Source organism: Podarcis erhardii (genome assembly GCF_964252035.2).
Source record: "Podarcis erhardii genome assembly, chromosome: 3".
NCBI lineage: Eukaryota > Metazoa > Chordata > Lepidosauria > Squamata > Lacertidae > Podarcis > Podarcis erhardii.
The window spans coordinates 2693267-2717612 of record NC_138507.1 but is presented as its reverse complement, the minus strand read 5'-3'; the positions used below and the strand labels follow the sequence as shown (position 1 = coordinate 2717612).

The following is a 24346-nucleotide window of genomic DNA, read 5'->3' as shown; positions in this document are numbered from 1 at the left end:
AAGAGAAGGATTATAAAACAGAGCACAGAACCTTTATACACACATACCCCCCCCCCACATATATACATGCACACGCAATACTTTTCCATCTCACAACTTGCACATTCAAATATGAAACCTTGAATAGCATTTGGCTTTCCTTTAATTATTAATCACCACACTTTATGGTAAGGGTAATGGATTCTGGATCATTCAAGCAACCTGGATGTAAATGGTTAGCTGCTTGCTTCTGAGTGTTCCTTGACACTATTTTTAGTTTGCAAGAATGATGTTCTCAGAGATTCCTCAGAGAATAGCTCAGGAATATAAAATAAAATTTATGTACTGGGATGAAAGCCAATGCTTGTACTTTATATGAAGCTGTTAAATGTCAGAGAATTAAAGAACCTTTAAAAATACAAATAGTACAACGCCACTGGCAACTTAACAGCACTAGGTTTAGTTCTGTAGTTCATAACTTTCTTACTTTTCAAGGCCTCCTGCTTGTCTCTCTCTCTCTCTCTCTCTGTGTGCACCTATTCTCACACCCATGCACCTCCTTAACACACTAAATTATACAAATCTTTCCTTGTCTTGATAGTTGGTGCCTGAAGCTAATGTGGTGGATTCCTCTTTTATTGAAGTTCCTCCAGATTCCTGGAGGTCCTTCTTTGGGGCTCTTAAACCATGTTAGGGTCCAATATGACCTTTGTAAACAATGCCTGAAAAGCTTTCTTTGTTTAGTTACGACTGATTCACATGACCTTTTCAAATACATTTATGCTAACCTATGCTGACTCTTCAGTAGATTTGCACATATCAATATAGTCGTGTATAATATTCACAGCATGTCCAGAGAGCAAGTCAACTGATTGGGGTGTGTGTGTGTTGAAAAGTGAATTCCCGCAGCATGTATTGAATCCCAAAGTGACTATGTATTGAATAAGATGTGTGCAAATCTACTGGGGGAAAGCGAATGTGTCTTCTGAACAGAAGGTGATAAATTATAAGGGGATGTAGCCACATGGATACATTGAAAGCAACGACCTGTTTTATTTATCTTTTACCGTGTATTCATATAAGGATCTGTGTAGATTTAATTACAGAATTGATGCTGGAATAAGGAAGAAAACATGAACAAGGTGTCAGACAAGTTTAGAGTGCAGAAATTTGTAGCTTTTAAATTTATGGTTTTTTGGCGGACTTCCCCTCCATGCAATAAATCTGCTATGAAAGGACTAACTGTGCCTAGAGAAGAAGGCAGGAGATGCCTGACTCACGTGCTTTCTGGATCTAATATTAAGGCAGGCTAGAATTTGAACTTGTCTACATTTTAACATGTATTTGTCACAAAACTTTATTTGTTATTCTCTTAATAAATATACTATATACCACTTGAGATTGCTGCAGCAAGGCAAAACAGATGCACACATAATGAATCTAGCTCTCTGGGAAATATAATTGCTAAGTAAACAGTGTAATATTCTACTCCTCCCTTTAAAGCCTCCCTCAATGGAACTTCTTCTCTCATCAGGCAAGATCCCAAAATGATGTGATCAAGTAGACTGGCCAAAAGAACAGGCATAAACAATTTGTCATATGTCCATTCTCTGAATAGTTGTAAGGTTTTATAAGGGAGGAAATTAGAGGGCGTATTCACACAGTCCTAAATTACAGAATCAATACAGTGCACATGGGAATGGCTGCTTCAGGCTACAACAAGTCACACATATGTGGAAAATATGGGTTTACAAACATGCTGCATCACTGTGACTTAATGGAACAGGTTTGGGGTTAATAGAAACATCTGCTACAACCCACTTTACTACAGTTTAGTGCAGGGATGAGGGAACCTGCAGCCCTCCAGGTATAGTTGGATTACAACTCCCATAATTCCTGATTACTGACCATGCTAATTGGGATGGGTGGGAAGGCCACAACTTCCCCCATCCCTGATACAGTGTCAAATAAGGAATCATAACCAGGTAGGCACATATGTTTTGCTGAAGCTTTGTAGATTAAATAATGCTGCCAGAATTTTCCAATGAGGGTTAAGAAGACACAGGAATCACAGAAAGTTGAAGACAACCGAGCATTGATTGAAGAAGGAAATTTCTGGAGTGGAAAATTGGCCAGCTAGTCTCTAAAAGCCTGTCCTGAGTATCAGTCCAGAGCTTCACACCCTTTAGTGCCCTTTGGCATCACTCAAAGGTGATACACAAGACCACTAATCCCCCTGAACCTCAGCTACTGATGCTGGGCTTCAATATCAATTAGGTGTGACTTAGAACTTTATAGCCCTTAGGTTTTTCTCATACATGGCAGAGCTCTACACCCAAGGGGAGCCTACATGCATGGAAGAGACTCTTCTACAGATGTAACCAGTGCTTTTTTCTTTAAAAAAATGTTTAGGGGTACTCTCATTTTGACTCAAGAAAATCATCATTTTATAGTTCAAATCGGGAAAAATAAATACAGTAAATGGGCAAAAGTACAAAGATGTTTAGGGGTATGCATCCCCCTGCTTCCGCCAAGGAAAAAAGCAGAGGATGTAATCACAACACATGGAGAACAAGGGCACAATGGTGGGGATGAGGCTAGTGAGGGTGGCTGTTTTCCTGCTTGGTGCAATTATTATTGTTATGAGAGCTACATGTCGGGGAAGGGCTGTTGTCCTGGGAAGAGAGTTACCTGGCCAAGGCTTAGATTTTAGGCTCTTCTGGCCAGCTTCTGCAGGGCTGGGGGATCTGGTTTAGCTATCTGCCCTTGGAGATGGACTGAATGACATTCCTGAATAGAATTGACCAGTTCATTTATTCATAAGAAAGTTGTAACCTGCTCTACAATAGGAAAGAACCATCTCAGGGTAGCATTTAAATCACTACAATCTAGACAATAAGTAACAGCAAAAATAAAGCAGGGGGGAAACAGTAGAGGCAGAAAAACAACACCACACAGAGAGAGAGAGAGAGAGAGAAAGAGAGAAAGAAAGAAAGAAAGAAAGAAAGAAAGAAAGAAAGAGCAGTTTTTTTAAAAAGACTTGGGGAAAATAAAAAGACCAGAAAGACATAAGATCAGGTGCCAGGTAAGCCTCCCTGGGGAATGAGTTTCATAAACAGGACTTCAGACAGATGGCAGATGGCAGACTTCAGACAGATGGCAAAATTCAGTAGGTGGAGAGACCCAGAAAAGCCACTCCTTCTAGTACCAGGCTACACAAGCACTTTAAGGTAAGCACCACTTGTCTGAATTGTGCTAGGAAACATACCAGTAAAACAGATTCAGGACTGGTAGATGTTCTCTAAAGTTGGTTTCATTTAGCTGAAGTCTAAATTCCTGAGGCATCTTCAAAAGCAGGCCCATATTATTGTGGTCAGGCATTCTCTGTTCAGGAAGGATTGTAGCTGGTGCAATGGCCTTAGCTGATGGAAGGTGCTACATGCCGCAAAGGCCTCATGGACCACAATTACAAAGCTGGATCCATCAGTAAACCCAGTGATTTTATAATTAATTGAAACATGAATTATTGGTTTTAAATAATTGAAACATTAAATTTAATTTAATTGATACATTAAATATTAGTTTTAAACAAATAGGAATGCTGCCATTTAATTTGATCCTAAACCTTTAATGAAATTTTAAAATACTACAACATATCATTAGATATTAGCATTGGATTGGGACTGTTTTAAGAAACTGTCCATTCTTCTTAGTCACATATATAGAAAAAACAAATAAGTTTACACCTCTTCTGAAGCATAGCATGAAGTGGGGGGCATGGCAAGAGGTTTAGAGATCTTTTAACTGCCATTGCAAAACCCAAAATATATTTTTTGAGTTTGCAGTAAGAGTTGTTGTCCAACACAAAGATTGTGCAACATAGCACTGCCCAAGAACATCATAAATATATTGTGTGATAATATTATGAATAGCTTTTAGGTCTCATAAATAAGACATTCCAGCTATTTTAGTGAGTAGACATAAGGAGAGTGGTTCTGGACTACGTCTTACTGCCAAAGAGAAAGGGGGAGAAAAGGCTTTTGGAAGAGACGAATCTTGTCCCTCGCTCTCATCCATTCCACTAATAGCAGCCCAGCTACATTAGGACACCTGCCAGGAAGCGGTAAAGAAACCTGTCGATAAACCTGTGCATAGAATTGCTACCTAAAAGCCTTACTCCAATATAAGCGTACTTTAGAGTCGCAACCTTAATTTTTTAAAATGTTGCTTTATTGTTTATGGTTCATTGTGTTACATCATCAATATGTGTATGACATTTAGCTAAGTTTCTCCTTTCTATCAGGGTCGCATGTAGCAATGTTGGATCAGTGTCTGGAGACTGTAATGGGCTGGATGATTTGAATTTTAAACGTTATTGTACTCTTTAAAGTGCAAGTAGATAAATAGGTACCACTCCGGCAGGAAGGTAAATGGCGTTTCCGTGCGCTGCTCTGGTTCGCCAGAAGCAGCTTAGTCCTGCTGTACGCCGGCTCCCTCGGCCAGTAAAGCGAGATGAGCGCCGCAATCCCAGAGTTGGTCACGACTGGACCTAATGGTCAGGGGTCCCTTTGCCTTTACCCTTTAAAGTATTGTTGTCTTGTCTTTTTGTAAACCGTTTTGAGGATTTAAAAATAATAATCAAGCGGTGTGTAAATTTTGTGAACCAAATAATAAACAATAATGTACTTGACTGTAAAGCAAACAAACCCTCCTCCAAGACAGGAGAATCAAGGCGCCATTTGATAAGGGCGGGCAGCCCCCCACACGCGGGGTCTTTTTTCGCTCCCGGACGCGAAAGCCGCGTCCGCCCAAGGCGAGCTCGCAGCCAAGGAGAAGCGCCGGGCTTCTGCAGCGAACCGAAGGCCGCCGAAAGGCCCGCCCTCCTGGCTTGGCCTGCTTTCTGATTGGCGGCGTCGCGCAGGCCGCGCTGCCCTTCAAGGCCTGCGGAGAGGGCGCTTCCGTTCGCGAGGGGCCCGAGCAGAAGAAGAAGGAGGCGGAGGCGGAGGGGGAGGGGGAGGGGGAGGGGGAGGAGGAGGGGGAGGGGGCCGAGGCCGCGCTGCTGCTGCTGCTGCTGCTGCTGCTGTTTTGCCTCAGCTGCTGTCGCGGCCGCTCCTCCTCGTCCTCCTCCAGCCCCTTCGCGGAGCCCCGAGCTGCCCAGGAAACACGCCGTTGAGATAGACAGTCTAGATAAATATATTCCCCCCCCAGCAGTGCCTCCCCCGCCCCCGCCCGCCCTCGGGAAATAGGTGAAAGGCAAACGTGGAAAAGGGGCGGAAAGGAGGTAACGAGAATCTACTGGGCAGGGGGGGGGGTCTCCGCCGCCATTGCCCCTCCCTCCGTGGGTGGCGCCTCCCCGTCACGCAGCTCCCGCCCGTCTTCGGGGGAGGAGGCGGCGGGCAGCGTGGGCGTGGGGGGGGCTGGGGGGGGGCGAAGGGCGCTGGGGGGGGGGGAAGCGGCCCCCGCGCCCCCCCCCTCTAATGGTGGCGGCGCCCGGCTGCGGGGGGGCCCGGGAAGCGGGCGCCAGAGAGATCTGTGCGTGGCGCTTGTCCCGCGTGACCCCCCCCCCGCAGCAGCCCCTCCCTTGCCCGGGGGGGGAAGGGCTCTTGGCCTGTTCCAAGGAGTTCTAGCGGGGGGGGGTTTGGTGTTCCGCAATTATGGCGCTGGCCGCGTTCTGCTCGCCCGTGGGGAGGAAACTCGTGTGTCCCCCCCCGCCCCCCCCTCGTGCCGCCGCCTGGAGCCTCTCCGAGCCCAGCTGGTCCAGGGGAGCCTCCGGGATGCGGGTGCCAGAGAAAAGGGGCCGCCGACCGGGCCCGGAAGGCGCTGCGCACCGCGGCGCGGGAGGAAGCCGGCGCGTCTGCCTCCGCTCAGCGCAGGCCGCCCGGGGCAGTTTCGCAGGAGCTTTTCAGCCGATCCTTTTTGACAATGCAGGACACGTGGCCTCACTGTCAAACAGCGCCAACCTCTGCGCGCATCTCTCTAGCCTGCGGGGCTTCCTCCGGAGTAAACACAAGACACCCCCCCCCAAAGTCAGGAGAGAGAGGGGAGCTGGACGGACATTTTATCGTGTGATATTTTTTTGGTCTTGCATTTTACTCAGGCGCCCCCCCCCCCCGCCGCAGATTCTGAAAGCGCAACTCCTCTCCGGGGAAGCCGGGCTTTCAGGGGACAGGAGCAGCTGCTGAGCTGCTGGAGGAGTAAACGCACCACCTTCTTGGAGGATTTCCCTTGAAACCCGGGGGCAGGCAGGCAGGCGGGCGGGCGGGCGGGCGGAGTTGCCGGGCGGCCCTGCCTAGTGGTGCCGGGCGCGCCTCGAAAATCCGCAGGAACGGGGCGCCCGGCCGGCCGGCTCGGCGGGGAGCTGCTGGCCCCAATCCGGGGGGGCAGGGAAGGGGAGCTTCCCCCCGGGGAGCCGCGAATCAGGGCGGCGGGGAAAGGGGAGGGCGGAAGGGGGGCGAGACACAGTCTTAGGCCCGCCTCCTGCATTGAGGAAATTTAAATTCTTTGGGGTTTTTCCCTCTTAACCCGCTTGCCCTATTCATTTATTTCCGAGGGCAGATGGAGAGAAGGAGCGGGGAAATCGGGCCAGACAGGAAATTTACGTGAAAATTCTTTTAGCGGTTTTTTTGCGGGGGAGTGGGGGAGCTTATTTTGGTTTTTAATAGATATATTTTTAACCTATTCTCGATGCTTTTAAACTGAGATATACAGGAAGCAGGGCGGCAAGGACAAACAACAACAACCACCTCCCAAACCAACCTTCCTATTTTTCCGAGCGTTTCTTGTAATTTTTGTGGGGAGAAGCGTGTCTTAAATATTTTCTATATTTATAAAACAAGAGTATCCCCCCATAAAGCTCTAAAATGTCGTCATTTGCAAAAGGTAGGAACTACTTAGTTTTCCTTTAAAGCTGCATGATGCCCGGGGTTGTGTGTGTTTTTAAATAAAACGGCTATTTTTCACAAGCAGAGGCTGCCGAGATGCAGTGGTGGTGGGTGGCTTGAAAGGAGTATCATTGGCTTAATTAAGCCGACCTTCTAGTTGGTGCTCGGGTGACCGCGGAGCCCTGCCGCTTGCTCTCACCTGATTCTCTTAGCTTGGGTGAGAGAGTATGTAGGCTTTCTTTTTCTCTTCTTTCAATTTGCAAAACTGGACTGAAGTGTCTTGTAGCCGCTGCCTCGAATCTGGCAAATTGCAGGTGGGGTCTAACTGGGTCCCTCCAGATTTGCTGCCTGGCCTTTCTGTCCACAAGTCAGTGGTCTTTAAACCTTTCTCTACATGTCTTGTGGTTTGGTGTAATAGTTTCTGGTGAATTATAGCGTGAGATTTTTCTGGCAAGGTATGGGTGTCTCATTCCACGGGTTCTGTGTAAGTGGTTTGATTCTCGGAGACTTCTATTGCGAAATTTGGGAAAGTCCATAAGAAGACGTTTCAGGAAGCCTAATGACTGATACATTTATTTTCTTTGAAAAAAAAAAGGATTCTTGCAACAGTGTGAATTATTTTAAATTAAAAGTTTGTGCCCTTTTGTATGCCAGAAAAACTTTATAATTACCTACTTGGAGAAAACAGATCAGATTTTCAGTCCTTATGTGTAAATTGTGCAGAACACAGTACTTTGAACTGAGAGAATATATAAAAAGTCAAGTATTGATTTTTTTGGGGTGGGGGGATACTGTCGAATATATAGTATACGAGTGTAGTATGATTATGTCTTGCTTGTAGGCAGACTAATAAGAGAGCTAAGAGCAAGGTTGATTGAACCTGAAAGTCATCTACCTACAGCCAGTCAACTCTGTGCAACAAGGGACGATGAAATGTTCTCCTTATGTGTGCTATTGCACTTTTAAAGCCCAATACTGGAGGAGGCCATTTTGTGTATAAAAAGGGGAGGTTGCTTATGTTTCTCAAAGTGTCAGTTTTATTAGGTTAAAGGTACATTTAATTGCCTTATTGGAATCGAAACAGTTGTATTTTTAGCATACATTTAAACACATCAAAATGTCCCCTTCTATGCTTACAACCTGACATGATATTTCCCAGCCTGCTGGAGATTTTTATCACTATGAGTAGAAGCTGAGGAGTTTACGCGTAACAGCTTCCTATTTTCTTTTGCTCAAATGGTTTGTAACTGTATGCTTGGGTGAAATTGCTTCATGGTACATCAGATTTTATTCCCTTAAATGCAGAATGGGTGTAGTAGAATACATAAAATGCTGTGAGCTAATTTTAAGAAGGCTAAAATATTGACTAAATAGACGTAAGTGTTGGCAAAAGAAAATGAGCTTGATCTGTAGGGAACAGTGTACACTGTTCTCCCATTATATTTGATATTTTAAAAAAGATAATTGCTATTTAACATCAAATTACTACAGCATATTGTTTACAGATGAGGTAACAGGCAATGGCCTACACATGACACTTGTGCTGTGTGCCTTAATTCTTTAGCCAGTAAAGTATTCTTAAAACCTGTGTGTTACTGGCTGCATAAATATATCTTGTATGACATGTATTAAAAATCCCTCCTTGGGGCTACTTTGCTCTATGGTAATACCCGTTAACATTTCTGTAAACTAGTTTTTAAAAAGAAACTGTAACCAAGACTCCTTTCTGTGCTGTGAGTTTGTATAGCGCATTCTATTCAGGCAAGCCAGGTTTGGTCCAAACCTTTGCTGAAAGTATACTTAAGGTATTAAATATCCATCTGTGATAACATACTGTTTTTCTTGTTTTTTGTTTCGTTTTTAGGACTTTTGTTTTATTTCAAGTTTCATACTTAGGGATTATTTTAAGCATTTAGGCCAAGTAATTTAATGGACCGTTAGCTATTAAAACTCAGCTGAACACTTGGATTTAATATTTATTCAGGCAGATAATTGGTAGATGGGTGGAAAAGAATTTAGGATTTTACCCTTATTCATATGATAAAATACCATCAATTCCAAGGGAGAAAGAATGACTGAACTAAATAGCATAGCAAAAACTACATGATGCCAGAACTGTTGTCCTAAATCCTAAGAAGTGGGAAGGTATGGTTTTCATTGCAACATATAAAACATTTAGTATGGTGCTTTAAAAGATCAGTCTCCATAAAACACGGAGCAAATATCCAATGCATACCTAGTCCCAAAGAGGTCCCATTGAATTCAGTGGAAATTGTCTTGAAATAAAAATCAGTAGGAATGGAATATCCTTTTGATTTCAGTGAAGTAGAGCTAAGTGCATGTTTAACACTCCCACTGAAATGAATGAGACTTTGGCTGGATCTTGCCTAGTCTTCCTTTAAATTCAATATTCACAGCCAGATGATAACACTTAATTTTTACATGAGCAATTTATTTGAACAGATTTGGGGCCTTAGCTCACATAAGCATGATTTCCAACTGTTTGACCAAACCCTTCTTACAGAATGTGACCCTAATTTGGGACATTTGTTAATAAGAGTATTGCTAGAAAAAGAGAGAGACCACCTTTCTTCTTGCACTTAACATTTAAATGGCACTGACATCCGGGTTGGCGCCATTGCCGAATGGCGGACTCCCTCCGAGCTCCGGAGGGAGCCTGCTCGGCAGGGGCTGGGTTCTACCGCGTCGGCGACGCGGGGACCCTCAAAAACCATGGGCGCTGAAACCCATGGGCATGGTGACTCGGCGGGCACCGTTTGCGCCCCCCCCCGACCACGCGAAGGAGCCTTTTTAAAGGCTACGGAGCGGGTGACGGGGTGGTGGTGCTGTGAGTCCTCCGCTTCCCCTGCCGAGTGAAGCCACATGCCATTTGGCGGAGAGCGCTGACTTCTTCCATTGAAAATCTGGACTTAAAAGAATAACCCGTGAGTAATTGGAACTTGGATTAAAAAGGGGATCAAATTTTTTCTTAAATTCGGAGCGAGCGGGGGAGGTGCAAAAAGGAAGTCAGCCTCCCCCCTGTTGTAGAGGAGCTAAAGCAAAGGACCTGACAACTAAGATCGAGTGCAACCTTTTTTTTTTGATAAAGTTATTAATTTCGCGATGGAAAATTATAAGCTGGGCTGGAGGAGAAAAGTGGAATGTGAATTAAAATACAACCCCCCCCCCCCGAAAAACCCCAGGAGCGATCCGTGAGAGCGCTGGGAGAGGAGAAATAGAGGTTTTGACAGCTGTCAAAGGAGCTGCCAAAACTGAAGAACAAAAAGAGAACTTTGTTACGAGGACTTTGCTGGTTACATTTGTTACAAATTGGATATAAACTGTTTAAAACAAGGAATAATAAGTTACTTTGACTGGTGGGTGTGATCGGGAAGGAAACTGAGTTATTATAATCCCTCTAGAGGAGTTGTGGGTCATTACAAGTATTGCTGGCATGGAATTTGAATCGAACTTTTTATCTCCTGGGAAACTGCAGAAATGGAACACTATTTTGTCTACAGAGGTCTACACACTAAAGGAGACAATAGATTTATCTATTGAAGAATGGAAGGGACTTGACGTAATGTTTTGTTCCTGAATAACAAACCCTCTGTAGAGGAATTACAAGCTTTTTGGAATTAGAACATTTGTGCAGGAGAGCAGGGGAAAAAAAAAAAAGAGAAGAGAGAACAACAAGAATAACAAGAACTGGACAAAGTTGGAAGATAGACCCCTTCCAAGATTGGACATTCGAAATCAAAGATGACCAAAAGACGGCAAAGACTATTAAAAAGACAGCAAAGCGGACTGGTGAAGGACTATGGCTTAGATGTGGGAGCTCCAGGACGACAGTAGACATTGACGGACATTGGGAACGCAACCGGGAAAGGGGGGAGGGAAATTTGGAATCCAAAGGGTGTTAAATTACATTTTATTCTTTTTTCTATTTTTTTATGTTAATCTGTATTGTATACTAAAGAGGGGAACTCGTGGAAGGGAACAGGTCGATTTTAGGGGATGGGAAAATATTTTTTAAATTGGGTTAATGATAATAATTTTAAAACTTGGGGTAAGAATTTGCTGAATCTATTTGAAAGAATTGGAATACAAGAGGGGGAGGGGAGGGGAAGTCCTGGAAAGATGACATTGAAAATAAGGCCTTAAATTTGGATGTTTTTCTTTTTCTGTTATATTTGAAAATTTTTAATAAATATTATTAAAAAAAACAAAACATTTAAATGGCACTTGCCTAACGATCACACTCATCACACTGTTAGTCAACAACTGTCTCTGAATTGTTTAAGAAGGCATGTAATTGGTGATGTGCTAGCCTGGGCATTCCGGTGTCCCCTAGTTTGTCTTTTATTTCTTGTGTTAATATGGGTTTGTTATTTTTGTAGAAGTCTGTTAGGTGGTATAAGCCTTTGATTTGCCAGGTTTCGAGTAGTAAAATCAGCTGCAACTGGGCCCTTGACAACCTTTGAAAACCTCCTAACAACAAAGGGACACAACAAAGGGATGGTATCTGCAGTATACAAAATACTACTCCAAAATCCCACAAACCCCTATATGTAATAAAAAAACAATGGGGGAACGACATAGGCTATGAGATTAACTCCATTAATGGACCAGAATGTGGTCTAAACCTTTCAAATCCATATCGGCGAAAAGAAAAGAACTCAATCTGAAACTCACAGGTGGTACCTAACACCACAGAAACTAATCCTAATACAGTGGTACCTCAGGTTACATACACTTCAGGTTACATACGCTTCAGGTTACAGACTCCGCTAACCCAGAAATAGTGCTTCAAGTTAAGAACTTTGCTTCAGGATGAGAACAGAAATTGTGCTCCGGCAGCGCGGCAGCAGTGGGAGGCCCCATTAGCTAAAGTGGTACCTTAGGTTAAGAACAGTTTTAGGTTAAGTACGGACCTCCGGAACGAATTAAGTATTTAACCTGAGGTACCACTGTAAGCTCAGGAACCTCACCAAAATGCTGGAGAGGATGCACCTCCACAGGCACGTACCTCCACATGTGGTGGGAATGTTCTAAAACCCAACTCTTCTGGACATCAATCATACAAGAAATATGCAAAATAACTAAGCAAATATTAGACGTCACTCCAGAACTGGCCCTACTAAACATATTCCAAAACAATAATGCCCACTCAACACAAAAACTACTTTGGAAAATCCTGGTGAATGATTTTCACCAAGAGATGGATGGTGGAGTGCAACTCTGTTACTGCTTCTGGACTCTCAGCAGCTTTTGATACCATCAGCCATGGTATCCATGCTTTGACAAAATGGGACTTTGACTTCCAGTTTCTGCAAATGGCAAAAAGGAGTGCTAGTCCGATCATCTGACGGATTCGAGCCCCGTGGAGATACAGGGGGGAAGCACCATGGCGAGGTGCACCCCCTTAAAAGTCTTGAGAGGGTTCTCAGGGTGTTGAGGGTCCAGCAGTCTGCAAAAGGGCTCTCCTGCGACCCTCAAACCCCAGTTCTGAGAGGAACGGGGGGGGGGGGACACAAGTGATTGAGCCTGCAGACATAGCAGTATTGCAACTCTGCGGGAGCGAAGCCTCAAACTCCCCCCTGCAGCAGAGATCTTCTGAAAACTACATTTAAGCTGACGGAAACATAAAGAAGATTAATTATTGGATCTAACTAGGCTGAATTCGGCACTAGATAGAGATTTCCAGCCTGTCATCTACACTTTTTTACATTCCAGTGAAACTGGTAGGAAAGGTCATTTGGGGGCTAGAGCAGAGGACAGCTGCATATTTCTGCATTGTACGGGGTTGGACTAGATCTTCGGGGTCTCTTCCAACTCTGATTCTATGAAAACACATTTTGTATACAGAAAACACAATATATTTTGTTTTATCTGCTTATCCCAGGGAGGCAGTAGATACCTTAACCAGGTATTTGGAGGCAGTTGTAGGATAAGGGCAAACAACTTGGAGTTAGTGGGAAACCTCTGATGTGATGAAGGTTTGCAGTCAATTTTGGACCAGGCTTCCTTCAACACTGCCCCCCGGTATGAAGTTTGGGGTATTCCTTGGTCTGTTGTCACCTATGGAAGCACAGGCGACCTCTATATAGGAGGTCTGCCTTTGACAACAGTTTGGGAACTGGTGCAGAATTAACCCCCCACCCCAAATACTTGTGGGGGCCTGGTGGTTTGATCAGATCACACCAATTTTGCATTAGCTGCATTGTTTTCCCATTTATTTCCAAGTTCAATTTGGTATTGATTCTGACATGTAAACCTCAGAATGGTATGTAATCTGATGATATGAAGGACTGTGTGTATGTATGCCCAAGAATGTGACCAAATGCTACGATTGGCCTTTAAAGCCCTGGTCAAGGTCTGTTAAGGTTGATCTGGTTGGTGGGCTTTTGCGATGATGATGCCATGCTTGTTGAATTTCCGCCCGGGGAACTAATGCCTAGTTCTCTCGCTTGCAGCCTTTAAATGAACACTTTCTATGTTCATTTAATTTTTCATGATAATTTTTCAAATATGATTATTTACACTCCAAACTATGTGCACATAATTGCATTGTACCAAAAAGTTTTGGAATGTCAGTCTCTCTCCTTGTCTTCTGCTATAGTACATTACAGTGGTACCTCAGATTAAGTACTTAATTCGTTCTGGACGTCCGTTCTTAACCTGAAACTGTTCTTAACCTGAAGCGCCAGTTTAGCTAATGGGGCCTCCCGCTGCCGCCACGCCGCCAGAGCACGATTTCTGTTCTTATCCTGAAGCAAAGTTCTTAACCTATTTCTGGTTTAGCGGAGTCTGTAACCTGAAGCGTATGTAACCTGAGGTACCACTGTAATTGCAACACTTTCCTCCCTGAAAAACAAAAGTGGCTATTGCATGCTTAACAGAGGAATTAGAAAGTGCCACATACCTTCTGATATAATGAAAGCCATTAAGCATGTTAGAGCTATTTCTACATAAAACAAAAGTGCTCTGGGCAATTATTGCAACACCTAGAAATGCCTTTCTGTTGAATCAGGAGTGTTGTAAAATGAAAAGCAATGTTTGCATGTTGAAACAGACATTTTCATCTGGATGATTTTGAACTTTCTTCACAATTTCTATTACAAAAGAAGATGTGTGTTTCAGAATCTCACTTATATTTGTCACTTCAATTTTTTCCCCTAGAGCTACATTCCCAAATTAATCTTGTGTTTTTTCCTGAGACTACCAATATGTTCAAGGCATTTATGCATTAAAAGGGGGAGTTTGTTTTAAAAATTACCAAAGCAATATAAGGTGAATCAGCACTCTAAGGCTTCATACTAGATGCTGATTTTGTTCTCTGCATGTGTGAAATAAGTGGCTTTAAGAAACAAAGTAAATACAGATGAGAGGGATAGAGCAATTCACTTTTTGTGTTGCTTAGTAATGGCTGAATACCTGGATAAGGGGATGTTTTTAAGGGAGGGAGATAATAACAGACACATTACGGGAGGCTAACTGTCATGGAGCATGACAGTTCATGAGCAGGTTTCTATTTTTATATGACATATTTTGTATTGCTAGGCAAATCTGCAATGCTTGGCTATTGAACAGCCTGATGCCCTTGCTTGCAAGATTGCTATTAGTTCTTAGATTTTTATTGATGGCCACATTGTCTGTTATTTCAGTACATACACAAATGGAAGTGCATCCTCTTCCTTTGGTCCATTGATTAATAAAATGGAAGCATGGTGTGACTTTTAATTCTGTAGAAAAGAAATCTGAAACAATACTAAACTGCTTTCTAATGCATTCTTAGTTACCTACACTTTACCACACAAGCGTTTTGTTCCCATCTCTCTACCTCTCTGTTTTTTATAAAGATTTTAGCAAAGCGATGTCTCAGGCCGGTACTTCCCAATTCCAGGAAGCGATTAGACAAGAACTGGAATATTCCATGAAAGTGGAACTGGACAAGATACTTGGTACTGCACCACAGAATGAACTAGAGGTAGGGACTTCAATTATTTAAATGTGCATGAGGGAAGTGCTTTTGGTATGACTTCTAAAAATTTAGAAGAATATTTGAAATATGGGCAGATGAACATTTTCATGTTAAATTGGTTTAAGTTGCTTTGGGTTGCCTTAGGCAAGATAAAATGACTAACAAATTGAATAAATAATAAATAAATGAAATAAGTTATAGACCGACATCTTTGGACCTGCTAATCATGTAAAACTCAGGCCTGTTGAGAAACTCTTGTTCTTTGGTATGTAGGTCCACAGGACTGTAGTAAAGTACAGTTTTATTTAGAATACAGTCTCTAGTATATTGCTTTTCATTTTGTTGAAACTAATGGTGTCTTAAGACCAGATCAGCTGATACATTTGCCCAAACTGTGTGATGACAGAGTGTGCTTTTCCTGCCCAGCCACTTGGGACATTTCCCTCACTCTGACATTGCAGACATCTGTGCTTGGATATTATGAGACATCAGTAGGACATTGTTGGATGTTACACAGTGGAAAATCCCAAGATGAGTACAAGCTCTACATGTATAACTTGCATAACTGGGTGGATGGGCAACAAGTAGCAGATGAGAACCAGTGTAAGTGCAGACTGATGCCTTTGGGGACAAATTTCCCAGCTGCACATGCACAGGATCTAATTAGCTGTAACTACCCTGTGAAGCTCACTGAAGTGAAAACAAAGCAAATTCCAGATTTGAAATTAGAAAAGGGACTGGAAATTAAAACAGCAAGTATTAGAATATTAAACAAATCAGAGATGCAGTTAATTTAGTATATTATGTGTCGTTCAGGTAGTTGGTTGTATTTTCAAAAAGGATGATGCACAGCTAGTAAAGGCCATCTAAAATAAATATGGAATTAGAGAGCTTTTCTTGCCAGGAAAGGCTAAGGTGGCTACGACTTCATAGTTTAGAGAAAATACTCCTAAGAGAAGTTACATCTTTGAACTTAGTAAAGAAACACTTTTTAAAAAAAATTCTAAGAAATCTTTGCAACACCTTTGTAACATAACCTAGAAGTGCATTCAAACCATAATACAGTGAACAAATTTGCCCTTGCTTTTATTTAAAAATTATAAACTGCTTGACTCTTAAGAAAAAAACACACAGTGGTTTAATGTCTTGTGAGCTGCCTCCCTCCTGCCATGAGGTGGTGAAAGTGACTTTTTCTCCCTCGAAAACTACCCAGAGCTAAAGGGGAAAGTTGGAAGAGTGACACTCATTTCCTCTTTTAAATTATATGTGCTTTTCAGGGCTCAGAATTATTCTGCTAGATCCAACTTTTACCCAGTTATATTGGGAAAACAAAGTATTTGTGTGCTTTCTGTCTCTCTTGGGGAGGGGAGAGAAGTAACCAGATGTGGCGATGCTCATGGCACTTGCTCAAAAATGCATGTCTGTTCATGGGTGTATAAAGATTGTTGACCACTCTCATAACTAAGTAAAATTAAAAAAACATTAACAAAATGTGAAATGGAACAAAAACCCCTTGACCACCAACCTAAAAGGAAAACTGAGTTGGGTCTGCTATAACCATCATTGGGGGGAGGGTCCCACAATTAAGGCACTCCCATCAAAAAGGAGTGGTGTGACATTTATGAAAGATTAGAAGTGAAAATGAAGCATTTGTTTCTTGACAAAACTAATAATTGACATGGAATTCCCTAAAAGATGTGGTGGGTACTAGGTGAGATAGCTTTAAAGAAGTAATAGACAAGTATATTAATGTTAGGTTTATCAACAGCTATTGGAATCTGGTTATATTTCTGAGTCTCAAAGTTTCTTGAAAGTTTGATGGAAGAGAACGCACCAGTCTCTTTTCCATTATAGGGTCTGTTTAATTTAATGGGAATTGTAAAGAAACTCGGTTTCACTGGGGCTTGCATTGGAGTTAATAGACAATTGTGCTCTTGGCTAATACTACTTTTAAAAAAACTTGCCCTCTCATGTCTTTTTTCAGCACACCAAGAAAGATCTAGAAGGGTTTAAAAAGCTCTTTCACAGATTCTTACAAGAAAAGGGACCTTCTGTGGACTGGGGAAAGATCCAGAGGCCTCCAGAAGATTCTGTAAGTTGCAACATTATGTGAATAACCCCACTGCAGTGGATTTTGTTTGTTTTGTGACTCCACACCCTTTGCTTGCTGAATGGGCTGTAAAACCTTCCAGTAACCAAGTTTCCACCAACCAGTGTTCTTCCTCTACATGCTACATTGAAGTCAATAAATCGCATGACACACCAGCAGCTCACTATCCTCAAGATGTGAGGTGGTCTCCATCACTTAAGAGATCTTAGCCAACCTTGGCAACTGACCCCTGGGTGGTGGAGATTGTTTCCAAAGCTTTCCTCCTCCGCTGACAGCGCCTCTCCCAACTGCGGTTCCTGTGCCTGCCCTTGTGAGAGGCGGGTGGCGGTGGCGGGACCAGCAGCGAGAAAGGGCTCCTTGCGGGCCGCTCGTCCCGCCACCGCTGCCCGCCTCACTCAAGTATAAGCCAAGGGGGGCTTTTTCAGCATTTAAAATGTGCTGAAAAAGTTGGCTTATACTCGAGTATATACGGTAATTATCTTTGCATTGCTTCTTTATGTTCTTAGCATCATTGCAGTCTGTGTTTTTAGTTGCCTTGGTCTTCTTATGAGCATGATGAAAGTATTAATAGTGTAATAGAGAGCCAGTGTGGTGTAGTGGTTAAGAGCGGTAGTCTCGTAATCTGGGGAACCGGGTTCGCATCTCCGCTCCTCCACATGCAGCTGCTGGGTGACCTTGGGCCAGTCACACTTCTCTGAAGTCTCTCAGCCCCACTCACCCCACAGAGTGTTTGTTGTGGGGGAGGAAGGGAAAGGAGAATGTTAGCCGCTTTGAGACTCCTTCGGGTAGTGATAAAGCGGGATATCAAATCCAAACTCTTCTTCTAATAGATTATTACAATGGTTATGTATGACCTTTCAAATCCATGAAAACACTTTTCACTGTGTAGCATTGCTTCCAAAGATTCCCTTTACTTTCTTCCTCTAATACAGTATAGCAAAAATGAAATTTTATGGGTGTCTCTTTGGGACACAAAATATTTTAAAGTCTTCAGTTTCTGCAGTCATCTGTTTGCAGTGAATTTTCTATCTTTAACTTGGTTGGTGGTGCTGTGGGTTAAACCACAGAGCCTAGGACTTGCCGATCAGAAGGTCGGCAATCCCCGCGACGGGGTGAGCTCCCGTTGCTCGGTCCCAGCTCCTGCCAACCTAGCAGTTCAAAAGCACGTCAAAGTGCAAGTAGATAAATAGGTACTGCTCCAGCGGGAAGGTAAACGGCGTTTCTGTGTGCTGCTCTGGTTCGTTAGAAACGGCTTAGTCTTGATGGTCACATGACCCCGAAGCTGCATGCCAGCTCCCCCAGAGTCGTCCACGACTGGACCTAACGGTCAGGGGTCTCTTTACCTTTACCTTTATGTTGTACGTCAAAGGTACTGTTATAATGAAATTTTGTGCCTTAGATGTGACTTTAAAGAAAAACAAACATGTGCAATTGAATAATGTCTGCATATCTCTAATCTCAATGTTAACTTTTTTTAAAAAAACCCTTTATTTTGAATCTTTATTCTGGCAATGGGAAAGATAGATGGATCTCAACCTCATTTGAATAGTATGGACCATGAAGTCATATGCAACTATGGCTTATTTTCAGCCTGAAACTACTTTATCAGACATGTAATTTTAAAAGCTGTGATCTGCTTCACTGAGCTTTACCAGTTATAATTCATTTTGAGATAGTCACAATCATGTGCATTACAAGCCAAAATGGTGTGTCTGTTGAAACCTGCAGAGCATTTGAAATGCAGTTTGGTTCTTGTGTTGCTCTGAATGCTTCATAGTGACCTTATTTATCTGTTTGGATTCATAGCCGCCCCTTCACCATAATTCAGTAAAATGATTTTAATAAAAATTAAAAGAACAGTTAAAGCCAGCAATGCTACTAAAAACCCAAAATTTAAAAAAAGAAACATAGGTGTTAAAAGATTAGAAAAGGGAAGGTCACACAAATGGAAAAACATGAAAGTTTGCAGTGAAAAATAAAGCTATACTTAACAATAAATGGTTATTGGTTGCTTTTATTGAAGCCTGGGGCCAGGAAAGGTACTTTGTGATTGAATTGCTATGGGGTAGGGTGAAAATTTCATCTAGTATCTAATGTTATTGTTAACAAACTCTTTAAAGCTTGTCTTTAAAGTTTTACTATAAAGTTTTCAATAACAGAATTGGCTAATCTGAAGTAGCTACAGTGAGTAAAATTATGAAACCCTAAAAAATTAACATGCTTATGATACAGACAGGCAACACTCTTACACGTCTGTTAGTGTATCTGAATAATAATTAACACACATAGTAGCCAAGAAACTAGTAGAAATTGAAAATGACACACTTGAAAAACAACTTATCTTTGTGGAGTGGAAGTTCAAAATATATTCCTCCCAGCTTAAAATGCAATGAATTTTTAACTTTAACTAGGATGGCATACTGCTAGCAAAGCTAAAATGCGTTTAGAAGTATCTTTAGTTTAGAGCCTCCTCCTGATTTAATACTTCTGTTGTATTATTTTTTAAACATACAAGACACTTCAACCATGTAAATAACATGAATAATTCTTAAAATCCATTGTTTTCATTTCAGATACAACCGTATGAGAAGATAAAAGCAAGGGGGTTGCCTGATAGTGTTGCTTCAGTCTTAAACAAGCTGGTTGTAGTGAAACTGAATGGTGGTTTGGGCACCAGTATGGGGTGTAAAGGCCCCAAAAGCCTTATTGGTGTGCGAAATGAGAATACCTTCTTGGATCTCACAGTTCAGCAGATTGAGGTAACTTGCTTTTGTTTTCTCTTCGTTAATAAATCTTTATAGTAGGGGCCTTTAGGTTGCTGCTGAATTATCTCTGACTCCCATCATCCCAGACAGTTGACCATGCTGTCTGGGGCTGATGGGAGCTGGAGCTACCTCTGTTTTATAGAAAATGTGAGTTGTGCAGGCACTATAATTTTGCATTGTTCAGAAATATTTAATTGTTACTACAATCTCATAAGTAACTAAGATTGTTACTCTAAATCTTTATAAGAAAAGCCCGTGGGCAGAGCCTGTGGAAGCTTCCATTAAAGTTTGAAGCAAAACTTACTCTCCTTTTTTAATATTGGTCTACGTATAGTACAGTAAGCATGCTAGTTATATAGGGTTACTTCCTTGGGACAAATGCTTTATGAAATATTAGTACTCTATCTTGAAAATTTCCCTCCAAATGTCCAACCAAAATTGATAAGCCTGCTTTGAAAGTGAAAGGCTAGTTTTTTCTTTGTTTTGATGATACACCTTTTCCAAAGCAATGGTCATTGTATTTTGTTAACTTTCTCGTTCATTGTTGATCAGGGAAAGCAACAAGGATTTATACTAGTGCTTAAGTTTAATCATCCCCTCTGAAGGAGGGTGGTGAGGAGGGCAGCTGCTGAAAATGATTTTGAAGAATTTTGTGGAAATTTGAAGTTTCATATACTTATTTTTTTTAAATACTTTTCAGGTTTATACATTTCAATGATTTTACAATCATGTTGACATTTCAAAACTTGACTTCCTTTCCCTTCTTTCTGTGGTTCCTTAAATTTATTTTTAATATCTTCTGCATATCCTAATTAACTTAATTTGCTCATTTATTCATCTTCTTTAAATATATACTCTTTTGAAACTGCAGGTTATTACAATAATCCTGTCAATGTTCTTATCTGTTTACAATTTATCTGTAAATATTCAACAAACCATTTCCATTCTTTTATAAAAAGTTTCTTATCTTGATTTCTTATTTTTCTCGTAAGTTTCGCCATTTCTGCATATTCCATAAGTTTCTGTATTTATTCTTCCTTTGCTGGGACTTCTGCTTCTTTCCATTTTAGGGCAAGTAACATTCTTGCCACTGTAGTCGCCTACATGAATAAGTTTCTATACAATTTAGATAGTTCCGTCCCTATTATTCCCAAGAGAAAAGCTTCTGGTTTTTTTACGAACGTTATTTTAAACACCCTTTTCATTTCATTATATATCATTTCTCAGTAAGCCTTAACCTTACTACAAAACCACCACAAATGATAAAAAGAATCTTCTTTCTCTTTACATTTAAACTACAGAGCCTAGGACTTGCTGATCAGAAGGTCAGCGGTTCGAATCCCCGTGACGGGGTTAGCTCCCGTTGCTCGGTCCCTGCTCCTGCCAACCTAGCAGTTTGAAAGCACGTCCAAGTGCAAGTAGATAAATAGGTACCACTCCGGCGGGAAGGTAAACGGTGTTTCCGTGTGCTGCTCTGGTTTGCCAGAAGCAGCTTAGTCATGCTGGCCACATGTCCCGGAAGCTGTACGCCGGCTCCCTTGGCCAATAAAGCGAGATGAGCACCGCAACCCCAGAGTTGACCACGACTGGATCTATAAGTTGTCCACCCTTCTATCATATTTTTTTTCTTTACCTCTATAGCTTCCAGCAGTAAGAGTCAAAGTGGTGTTTTAACTCTAATAAATTATTATATTTTTCCCATACTCTATACATATTTTTCCCATACTCTATACACATTTTTCCTAATTATATGATTTGTAAATCCATTATGAACTTTCACCTCTTCATACCATAAATAAGCGTGCCAACCAGAAATATTGTCATGACCTAAGTCTAGAATATGTGAATTCTCTAATGTCATCCATTCCTTCAGTCAACAAAGACAGGATGTCTCATATCTGGCAGGGAAAGCCTCTTTCTTTTGCATCTATCAATATTTTATATTTTATTATAGGTTTTTTTCCCCTTGCCAAATATATTCAAAAATATGTGTTTCAATCTGTCTTGCCAATCACCAGAATTGACTGAAACAGCAATAGCATTCTTGGTAATACATTCATATTTATAGTCGACAGTCTTCTTAATAGTGAAAGATTAATTCTATTCCAAATTTGAAAAAAGGATTTTAATATCTTCCCAGGTTTTTAAATAATTATCTTTATACAAATTTATATTATTTGCTGTTAATCATACACCTAAATACTTTACCTTTTTTCAGTCTTTAAACCAGATACATATTGTAATTTGTTTTTACTCTCATTCATATTTTTAACCCAAGAGTTTGTTTTTATCTTTATGAAGGATTTCATATCATGATGAGGTTTTGGGTTTGTATTGATTATGTCATGTATGACATTAGTCTAAAAAAACTTTTGGAGTAGAGATATTCTCCTGCCATTATTCATCACTTAGCAGATGCATTTTTTCAAAAGGCATTTGAGATGTTTTGCTGTTGACTCTATATGTACTCTGTTCTCTGTTAATTTCAGACTTGGAACATGTTCAGAAATAGGTGGGACACTTGATGTTAGCACAAAGGAAACGAAGCATATTTTCAATAAGATAATATCAAAGAGCGCAGCTGTTGTACTTGGTGGCCACTGTAAATGAAACTGCAAGTTTTTTGTGACAAACAAGTTTCATTTACAGATAGGTAGCCGTGTTGGTCTGCCATAGTCAAAACAAAATTTAAAAAAAAATTATTTTGAAGAAGTGTGCATGCACACGAAAGCTCATACCAAGAACTAACTTAGTCGGTCTTTAAAGTGCTACTGGAAGGGAAATTTTTTTTTATTTTGTTTAAACAAGTTTCATGACGCGGCAGCTAAAAAAGCCAATGCAATTCTGGGCTGCATCAATAGGAGTATAGCATCTAGATCAAGGGAAGTAATAGTGCCACTGTATTCTGCTCTGGTCAGACCTCACCTGGAGTACTGTGTCCAGTTCTGGGCACCACAGTTCAAGAAGGACACGGACAAACTGGAACGTGTCCAGAGGAGGGCAACCAAAATGGTCAAAGGCCTGGAAACAATGCCTTATGAGGAGCGGCTAAGGGAGCTGGGCATGTTTAGCCTGGAGAAGAGGAGGTTAAGGGGTGATATGATAGCCATGTTCAAATATATAAAAGGATGTCACATAGAGGAGGGAGAAAGATTAATTGAGAAGGCATAGTAGAATGGCAGAAATGCAGGAGATAGTGTGGGTGCTATCATGTCCTTTTCGTAGTATGTGACCTTCCGGGTGTCTTTTACTTGCTTTGTTTTTAAGAAACCCAATCATCATAACTTCTCATGCCTAAAACTACTTACCCAAAAGGTGTAAAATTAAGCAGTTCTGTAAAAACAGCAACATTAATTAAAAGACAGTGAAATTGAGATTCCATTCTTCATTGCAATTACAATATGTTTCTGAGTAGTTACAGTGAAACATTTGAGGAGGGCAGCAGGGAGGGTCAGTGAAGTGTCCAATGGGGATCTAATTCAGAGCAAAATAGATAGTAGCTGACTGAGAAGGTCCTCAGAAGTAGATTGAAGTTGTTGGGCTCATTCACATTAGAGGAGGTGATTCCTGAGAAATCTTTGATTCTAGGGCTTTTTTTAGTCTAAAGTCATTGAAGATTATAAAGAACCAGCATGATACGGTCTGGTGTGCTGGCCTAAGCAGAAACCTGATCTCATTACAGTCATACCTCAGGATAAATATGCTTCAGGTTGAGCGCTTTTGGGTTGCGCTCCGTGGCAACCTGGAAGTAATGGAGTGCATTACTTCTGGGTTTCGCCACTTGCGCATGCGCAGACGGTCAAAATGACATCATGCGCGGAAGTGGCGAACCGCGCACATGCGCTGTCGCGTCTTACGTTCTGTTCAGGATGCAAACGGCTCCGGAACAGATCCCGTTCGCATCCCGAGGTACCACTGTATTTCAAATATTTATAACTTGCCCTTTAACAAAGCTCTTAGAGTTGACTAAAATACAAAATGCAAGTCCTAAAAAAAATGAAGCAATCTCAGTCTTTGGAGCAGCAATAAAAAACTAGAAACATATAAAACTGCTTTTTACCACGTCAGACCATTGGTCCATCTCATTCAATATTGTCTACATTGACTGGGTTTCAGATAAGCGACTCTCCTAGTCCTACCTGGAGATATTGGAACTTGAACCTGGCACCTTCTGCATGCATAGCAGAGGTTCTGTCACTGAGTTGTGGCCCAAACTGAACATACCGTGCCTTTTTTTCCTATGGGGACTCAAGGCATATAAAAATAAGAACTGCTAAAAACATAGAAAAAGCTCATAAAAAAACCCGTTAAACATGGATAGAAGTAAAACAATAAACACATATAAAATCTACTGAAACTAAAACTATACCAGTAATTACAATAAAAACATCATGGCACCAGCCTGTTCAACAAAAACTGTCAGTTCCTCAAAGCAGTCTTCACCTGCCAGCAGAAGGCCAACCATGAGGGAGCCAATCTAGCTTCTCCAGGGAGGCAGTTCCAGAGTCTGGGAGCAGCCACTGAAAAGGACCTCTCCTGTGTGCCCACCAAGCATGCCTGTGCGGGTGCTGGGACCATTAGAAGGGCCTCCCTCCAAGATCTCAAAACCTGGACAGATTTGTATGAG

General features: G+C 41.6%; 1 protein-coding gene across 2 annotated transcripts in view; it reads left to right on the top strand.

Moving 5' to 3' along the window:
* Window positions 1–5201: 5201 nt before the first annotated feature.
* Window positions 5202–24346, top strand: part of UGP2 (UDP-glucose pyrophosphorylase 2) — a 35266-nt gene continuing 16121 nt past the window's right edge. Inside the window, exons 1-4 of one of the 2 annotated variants that reach the window (XM_081855596.1) lie at window positions 5202–5260; window positions 14723–14850; window positions 16829–16936; window positions 19528–19713. In XM_081855596.1, coding sequence (XP_081711722.1) covers window positions 14737–14850; window positions 16829–16936; window positions 19528–19713 — 408 coding nt within the window. In that variant the 5' untranslated portion in view covers window positions 5202–5260; window positions 14723–14736. Of the gene's footprint in view, window positions 5261–6423; window positions 6859–14722; window positions 14851–16828; window positions 16937–19527; window positions 19714–24346 lie in introns of those variants that run through there. The other variant, XM_081855595.1, reaches the window with a different exon arrangement.